The sequence below is a fragment of the Salvelinus sp. IW2-2015 genome, linkage group LG1 (assembly GCF_002910315.2).
Source record: "Salvelinus sp. IW2-2015 linkage group LG1, ASM291031v2, whole genome shotgun sequence".
Taxonomy (NCBI): Eukaryota; Metazoa; Chordata; class Actinopteri; order Salmoniformes; family Salmonidae; genus Salvelinus; species Salvelinus sp. IW2-2015.
This window is the reverse complement of record NC_036838.1, coordinates 23,839,096-23,847,745: the sequence shown is the minus strand read 5'-3', so window position 1 is coordinate 23,847,745 and position 8,650 is coordinate 23,839,096. Positions and strand designations below refer to the sequence as shown.

Genomic DNA, 8,650 nt, shown 5'->3' with positions numbered 1-8,650 from the left:
AGGTGCTCAGTAAATATATAGTTATACACGTGTAATAAGATGTTCTAATTGGAAATTAGAAGTAGATCATGATTTCATTGTATTTATTTACATACATAATGACACATACAAACATGAGACAATGGCCCAATGAGGGTTCTCCATGTTGTGGCATAAGTTACATCTGCAAYAACCTTGGAGAAAAGTATTATTCATTCATTCATTCATAAATCTACTATCAATTTCCAACGCAATGATTTGGTTACTGGATCACAGTTTGGAATGAGACTATTCGGGGATGTTTTAATGTACTGGTATGTTTTAAAAGCACTATGTTTTCTGTTTAAACACACACGCAGAGACACACACAGAGACACACGCACACACACGGCATACTAACACACATTATACGCACCCTGTGAAAATGTACCTATTCCCTGATATGCAGACTCACTCTGAGTAAGTAAAGGCACATGTTCAATTCACAAATGTTCTAATTAAAAACACAAAAAAACTAAACAAAATGCAAGCAAAACACCAAGGAGTGAGAACAATGTGTGCGTTCCCCCCTCTGTCCACCTCTACAATGTGTGCATCTTTCTCAGTCTGTATGCCAGTCAGACTTTCAATGTGTATCTCTGCGTAAGTGTATGTATGCGAGTACTGTCGGTTCTCCACTGTGTTAGTTAGTTCTGTCTCTGACGTCTACGCCTGGGCCGTGGACAGGGATCACAGACCGGGTGCTGCCCAGTTCAGGAACTTCATGGCCATTTCAAACCCAAGGAAACAAGCCTAAGGGGAGAATAGATCAATGTGGTCACCATTAACTGACTTCATGAAAAGTGTAACATTTCTACAGGCAAGGGGTGATTGTATTATGACTGTAGAATGCAGGTGATTTAAAMGTTTTGTGCACTAAACCATACTGTTTATTCTGCGTATGATATGCTGTAATTAAGTGGTAATAGGAGATCAGTGAGTAGGGTGGACGTAGCATGTGTGAGTACCATCTCTGACTGGCCAGTGAGTGTGATGAGAGTTAAACAGACTGTATGTGCTGTATGTGAGTAGAGCGTGTGTACTCACTGCATTGGCGGGGAAAGCTCTGAGCATGACAGCGGTGAAGCCTTTGTACAGAGAGGCCACGCCCTCCTCCCTCAGCAGCTCTCGTAGAACGTCCCGGAAACCATTAGGGTACTTCCCTTCAGGGGCTGGGAGGAGAGAGAGAGGGCTCCAGTCACCCTACTGTTTTACACAGTACACTTAAGGCGTCCGCATGATTCCCAACCCGAAACAGTTCTGAAGAGTTTGTGCATATACAGAATTATACAGACATTTTTGTTCATTTTGAACTTCGGTGAGGTTTTTTTTGGGCTGTCCGGTCACAATTTTTTTTCTGGAGGCAAGCCGAAGTTCGGAGCCCGAAATCCACACCAGATTTCTTGACTTAGATTAATTCGGACTATTTTGAGGAAGTGTATACTGTCTACGGCGTTTCAAAATGGAAAAACAGTACTATTGCTGCTTTTTCCCCTCGTTTTTCAAGCAAAGGTCTTTTAAAGGAGTATGCGAGCACACTCGTTCGGTCAGGCTAGCTGAGTTTGGGCTAGGCGCCAGCCGAACTGAAAATCGCCAACGCCATTAGTCACTCTACTACTCTAAACCAAACAGACAGTACGGTTGGTAAGCTATATACTACAGTTAGAAAAAAGACAACACAAGACATCATGGTTGAGGTTAATTCGATTTCAATTCGAAATTTAATTTCTAATTCTACTTCCATTTTTCCATAATGATTTCTATGAGGAAAATGTAAAAATGGAATTGTAATTTCAGTTTACTTCCAGAATTGACTGAATTGACCCCAACCTGGTAAGAAATACATATTAAACAGTATTTACACCAAAAATGGGTCTTAGTCAGAAATGCCAAAGACACACCTGTCTGGAAGCGAGACTTGAGTACGTCGGGGGGAATGGCCACGGCCCAGTTAAAGATTCCTGCCATCCCTCCAGCGAATAGAACACTAGGAACACTCAGCTCATTGGGGCTGTGGAACAACCAATCACCAATTAATTACAAACAATACACACATGCYATGACAAAGAAATTACAAGGAACACAAACAATAACACAGATAAACAGCTAATCATACATAGATTCACAAAACAGCTGTAAAATATATTTTGTGGGGACAAAGACACACGTGCTTAGGGTTTCATTGGCATACACACACAGTAAACACACATTCACCTCTTGCCCTCTGGTGTGAGGAGGCGCTTCAACCATTCATAGGTCATGAAATACATCCCACTGGCTGGCACGTCTGAGAAACAAAGTAAGAMACTGGCAGAACTACTGGCAAAAACTCAGTTGTGTCTTAATTACACAATCACTACTGAACACAAGTATCTAGATAAAGAGTTCGATATCAGAGACACGGGTATAAGACTTACACTGAGTGTACAAAACATTAGGAACATGACAGACTGACCAGGTGAATCCAGGTGAAAGCTATGATCCCTTACTGATGTCACTTGTTAAATCCACTACAATCAGTGTAGATGAAGGGTAGGAGACAGGTTAAAGAAGGATTTTAAAGCCTTGAGTTCAATTGAGACATGGATTGTGTGTGTGTGCCATTCAGAGRGTAAACAGGCAAGACAAAATATTTAAGTGCCTTTGAACGGGGCATGGTAGTAGGTGCCAGGCACTCTTGTTTGAGTGTGTCAAGAACTGCAACGTTGCTGGGTTCACACTCAACAGTTTCCCGTGTGTGTCAAGAATGGTCCACCACCCAAAAGACATCAAGCAAACTTGACACAACTGTGGGAAGCATTGGAGTCCACATGGGCCAGCATCCCTGTGGAACACTTTCGGCATCTTGTAGAGTCCATGCCCCGACTAATTGAGGCTGTTCTGAGGGCAAAAAGGGCGGTGCAACTCAATACTAGGAAAGTGTTCCTAATGTTTGTACACTCAGTGAAAATTCAGTCAGGAAGTACCTCTCATGAGGGTGAGAGCAGTGCCTCTGTAGATTCCCCTGATCCCACTCTCTTTGTACAGCTGCTTCACACAGTCCATGGGCCCAGCATACTTCACCTCCCCTTTGGCCGCCTGGATCTGTACACACATAAAATGTAATGTAACCAAGTAGGTTGGAACCCTGGGTCTTCTTCATGCCACAAGACTGTGTTAGCCCAGGGAACGTAAGTCTTCCGGTTTATGGCAAGGCTCCTTATCACGTGAGTGCGGTTCACTGAAACGCATCTCCTTTGACCTCAGCCTGTTATCCAAAACCCAGTTAACCTAATCCTTGTTAACCTACGTTCAGTTCAGTCAGTGCGTTGCTCACCTGTAGGAGACACTTGATACGTTCTCCAGGGGCCATGATGGCTGTGGTGAACACGCCTGACAGCATGCCGGCAGCAAACAGCTGTGGATACCTGAGAGGGACAGCGGATGGTAATGCACAACACACACACACACACACACACAAGCATACATCCGCCCGCACACAATTTCACCATTTAAAAAAAATGGGGAAGACACTCTACTATGGAACAATCACCTACGTAAGGACATCGTCAGGGGTTTTCTGTTGTAGTTTCTTGCCCAGGCCAAAGCCGAAGAAGCAGACAGCGAACATGGGCGTGACTCCAATGATAGGGGCTGCCATGCCTTTGTACAGGCCTTTGAACCCCTGTTGTAGAGAACATAAGAGAGAGAAGGAATGAATAAGAGAGCGCAAAGAGTGGTGAACAAACAAATACATTGAATGGAAAACCAAAAAGCCATACACCTACTATTACCCACCTCTTTGGCAAGGGTCTGTTTGAAACAATCAAAGGTGCCTCTATACAGGGGGCTCTCGCCAGGGCCGGGCACAGGCATGGTCTGAATGCGCACCTAAGAGAGAGGAGGATATGAACATACTCACCCTATAGGTCTACACACATGACATTACTTATGTATAGATTAAGAGATCTATATATATATATATATATATATAAGTACCAGTCAAAAGTTTGGACACACCTACTCATTCAAGTGTTTTTCTTTATTTTGACTATTTTCTACATTGTAGAATAATAGTGAAGACATCAAAACTATGATATGACACAAAGAATCATATAGTAACCACAAAAGTGTTAAACAAATCAAAATATATTTTAGATTCTTCAAAGTAGCCACCCTTTGCACACTCTTGGCATTCTCTCAACCAACTTCATGAGGAATGCTTTTCCAACAGTCTTCAAGGAGTTCCCACATATGCTGAGCACTTCACTCTGCGGTCCAACTCATCCCAAACCCTCTCAATTTGGTTGAAGTCGGGTGATTGTGGAGGCCAGGTCATTTGATGCAGCACTCCATCACTCTCCTTCTTGGTCAAATAGCCCTTACACAGCCTGGAAGTGTGTTGGGTCATTGTCCTGTTGAAAAACAACAGTAGTCCCAATAAGCCCAAACCAGATGGGATGGCGTATCGCTGGAGAATGCTGTGGTAGCCATGCTGGTTAAGTGTGCCTTGAATTCTAAATAAATTACAGTGTCACCAGCAAAGCACCCCCACACCATAACACCCCCTCTTCCATGCTTCACAGTGGGAACCACACATGCGGACATCATCCGTTCACCTACTCTGAGTTTCACAAAGACATGGTGGTTGGAACCAAAAATCGCAAATTTGGACTCATCAGACCAAAGGACAGATTTCCACAGGTCTAATGTTCATTGCTTGTGTTTCTTGGCCCAAGCAAGTCTCTTTTTCTTTTTGGTGTCCTTTAGTAGTGGTTTCTTTGCAGCAATTTGATCATGAAGGCCTGATTCACACAGTCTCCTCTGAACAGTTGATGTTGAGATGCGTATGTTACTTGAACTCAGTGAAGCATTTATTGTGTTGCTACAATCTGAGGTGCATTTAACTCGAATGAACGTATCCTCTGCAGCAGAGGTAACTCTGGGTCTTCCTGTCGTGTGGCGGTCCTCATGAGAGCCAGTTTCATCATAGCGCTTGAAATGTTCCGGATTGACTGACCTTCATGTCTTAAAGTAATGATGGACTGTCGTTTCTCTTTGATTATTTGAGCTGTTCTTGGTATTTTACCAAATAGGGCCATCTCCTGTATACCACCTCTAACCTGTCACAACACAACTGATTGGCTCAAATGCATTATGGAAAGAAATTCCACAAATTAACTTTTAACAAGGCACACCTGTTAAATGAAATGCATTCCAGGTGACTACCTCATGAAGCTGGTTAAAAGAATGGCAAGTGTGTGCAAAGCTGTCATCTGTGATCTCTGCATGTGTGGTTCCCACCRTGAAGCACGGAGGAGGTGGTGTGATGGTACAATACGCCATCCCATCTGGTTTGCGCTTAGTGGGACTATCATTTGTTTTCAACAGGACAATGACCCAAAACACACCTCCAGGCTGTGTAAGGGCTATTTGACCAAGGAAAGTGATGGAGTGCTCAGATCACCCGACCTCAACCCTCATGAAGCTGGTTGAGAAAATGCCAAGAGTGTGCAAAGCTGTCATCAAGGCAAAGAGTGGCTACTTTCAAGAATCTAAAATATATTTGAATTTGTTTAGCACTTTTTTGGTTACTACACRATTCCATATGTGTTATTTCATAGTTTTGATGCCTTCACTATAATTCTAAAATGTAGAAAATAGTAAAAATAAAAACCCTGGAATGTTTTGTTTRATTAACCTTTTCAAAWTGTACAAACATATATAGGAGTTGGTTTATACATTTAAAATGCATATTAAGCACATACCAAGYACACAGGATAAAAATAATTACCGAAAATAAATAAACCTTTTACAATGTGTATTTCTTACTTCCTATAAGTGGCTCATGTGATAATACATCTGTAATGACAGGCCAGTCACTGTCATAGGGTTAATGTTGTGCGATATGACAGAAATTGACATAGGTCAATGGTCTAATGTTACACTCGACCTCGCTSATTGGGTTAACTGACAGTCTCTTGAAAACGTCAGGAGTTCTATCAAATGTAAAGAGCCACGACACTCACATCCAGTAACCAATTATAAATCTGTAAAGATAAATGTTAATTGATTACTTTGCTGAATTCTGCGTGCAGCAAATACCAGTTAAAGTTAGGCTCGTGAGGCAAGATATTATTGACAGCTAGCTAAATGAGGAATGAGTTACTTTGAGAAATAAATAATTACTTTTATGGTATCAAGTGGATGTCCAGCGAAGACCAAGCAGACACCCCCAAAGCCCCCAGCAAAGAAGTTCTTCCCTGGACTTATCGCCTGCTGTTTAGACATGGTTTCTGTTCAAGAAAAGACAGCTAACGAGAAAAGAAAACACAAAATATTGCGTCGTYACGATCCGTAACTAGTTGGGAAAAGAACTATCTAGCTAACAGGTTAACCCTGTGTCACCACTATCGGTTCAAATGAAAGGTATATTTCTTGACAGCCACCGTCGTGTCTTCCAATGTGGACCTTTCACCCAGATAAATGCCCGGACCGAATTGTCTGTTACACAAATGCTTTGGTTCTTCTTCATTTAGTGTCCGACCTTCTTCTTTGATGAGGTTTAACGGTGGTTGGCATCCAATAAATGTTGCATTACYGCCACCTACTAGACTGGGGTATAACTCCCTTATACTTTGCTTGAAATAAATAAATAAAACAAATACATTTACATTTAAGTCATTTAGCAGACGCTCTTATCCAGAGCGATACCCTACCATCTAACACTAAWCTCACCAAAAATAAATAAATACCATACTCCACTATTTAAATCTATTTACTCCTACTTCAGGCCAACAGCCTGAATGGATGGGACACCGCCACTTAACACACCCTTTAACTCTTCTGACGTCAAATCTTGCACACCCAAATACCTCTCTGCAGCTGCCACCAAAACCTCTATTTTCCACGACTTACGTTCCATCCCTGCAGTACAGTTGATAACCATTGCWATAAATGCCAAAAATCTAATCTTACTGAAACATATATCAGTTGTTGGTTTATCCCTCTGTACTGGTTCAAAACTACTAGTCACACCACTCCTCTCAGGATCCCTCCACCTTGACCCATCATCCTCTACTTTCTTCACTGCCCCAGCGTATGACAACWTCTGCACTACTCTAACACTGGAAACCTCAACCTGCCTCTCTCACACAGGACATTACTGATCCCCAKCTCCATGGGCACCACTACAATTAACCCATACCACTACTTTCCAYAATGTTACACATTCCTTTGTCTCATGCCCTTCTGCACACTTCTCACACTTAGGTATTTGGTATTTTATTATTTTATTAGGATCCCCATTAGCTGTTGCAAAAGCAGCAGCTACTTTTCCTGGGGTCCACACAAAAAATGAAACCTAATACAGAATGACGTAATACAGATCAATAGACAAGAACAGCTCAAGGACAGAATTACATGCATTTTTTTTTTTAAAGGCACACGTAGCCTACATATCAATGCATACACAAACTATCTAGGTCAAATAGGGGAGAGGCGTTGTGCCGCAAGGTGCTGCTTTATCTGTTTTTTGAAACCAGGTTTGCTGTTTATTTGAGCGATATGAGACGAAAGGGAGTTCCATGTAATTAGGGCTCTATATAATACTGTACGCTTTCTTGAATTTGTTCTGGATTTGGGGACTGTGAAAATACCTCTGGTGGCATGTCTGGTGGGATAATTGTGTGTGTCAGAGCTGTGTGTAAGTTGACTACGCAAACAATTTGGGATTTTGAGCACATTGTTTCTTTGGCATGCATAGTATTTATATCAGCCCTCTGATTACAATTAAGAACAAAATGTGCCGCTCTGTTCTGGGCCAATTGCAGCTTAACTAAGGTCTTTCCTTGCAGCACTGGACCACAAGACTGGACAATAATCAAGATTAGACAAAACTAGAGCCTGCAGAATTTGCTTTTTTGGAGTGTGGTGTCAAAAAAGCAGAGCATCKCTTTATTACTGCCAGAACTCTCCAGTCTGTACTCCTACACACTGCTGCCACATGCCTATAAGCTTGACACCTTTAACAAGGTAATGTATTCGTCACAAAAGCTCGTACAGGATAATATCCTACCATCACTTTGTCGGCCAAAGACTCAACATCAAAACAGCAGACAACGACTCTTCTGTTTCACCACTCATGCCACCCTGTCTGCGTCGCACCAAATGGTGAGCATCACAAACACTGGGAATCTTCCCCTTCAGTTGGTCAGCTTTCACATTTACCGTTACCCCCAGTAATCACTCCACTCAATGGCACCCTTTTCTTGAGAGCAAGACAATTCACATCTCTTGCCCTCATTTGTTTAAAGTGGAGAGCCTGCTACATCTGACCAGCAGAGAACTTCACCACACTTATCACCTCCGATACTTCGCCCTCATTCACTTCCATTTCTCCTCCTGTCTTCAACTCACTCTGCTTACACWTTCTACCATTCTTCTTTAACAAACCATCTCCCTTTTCCCTGCCATTTTCAACCGGCTCAAGCTCACCCTCTTCCTCCCTCTCTCTCTCTTAGACCTCCTCTGCCTCTCTTTTTCCCTCCATTCCTCCTCCGTATTCCAAGTATAACGCTCCTTATGATAATACTGCACTTCTCCTGACGTACATCTTGTTCTTGCTTTGTCAAGGGACGCCAGTTAACCGGCT

The 8,650-nt window shown here is 42.4% G+C and overlaps 1 protein-coding gene across 1 annotated transcript; it reads right to left on the bottom strand.

Moving 5' to 3' along the window:
* Nucleotides 1-66: 66 nt before the first annotated feature.
* slc25a20 (solute carrier family 25 member 20) lies at nt 67-6,556 on the bottom strand. Its single transcript, XM_023986514.2, has 9 exons — nt 6,187-6,556; nt 3,796-3,888; nt 3,555-3,682; nt 3,335-3,425; nt 2,985-3,102; nt 2,233-2,305; nt 1,920-2,029; nt 1,066-1,190; nt 67-771 (listed from the first exon to the last, which is right to left on the bottom strand). The coding sequence occupies exons 1-9, from the start codon at nt 6,286-6,288 to the stop codon at nt 709-711; spliced, it is 903 nt and encodes a 300-aa protein (XP_023842282.1). The 5' UTR covers nt 6,289-6,556; the 3' UTR covers nt 67-708.
* Nucleotides 6,557-8,650: the final 2,094 nt, after the last annotated feature.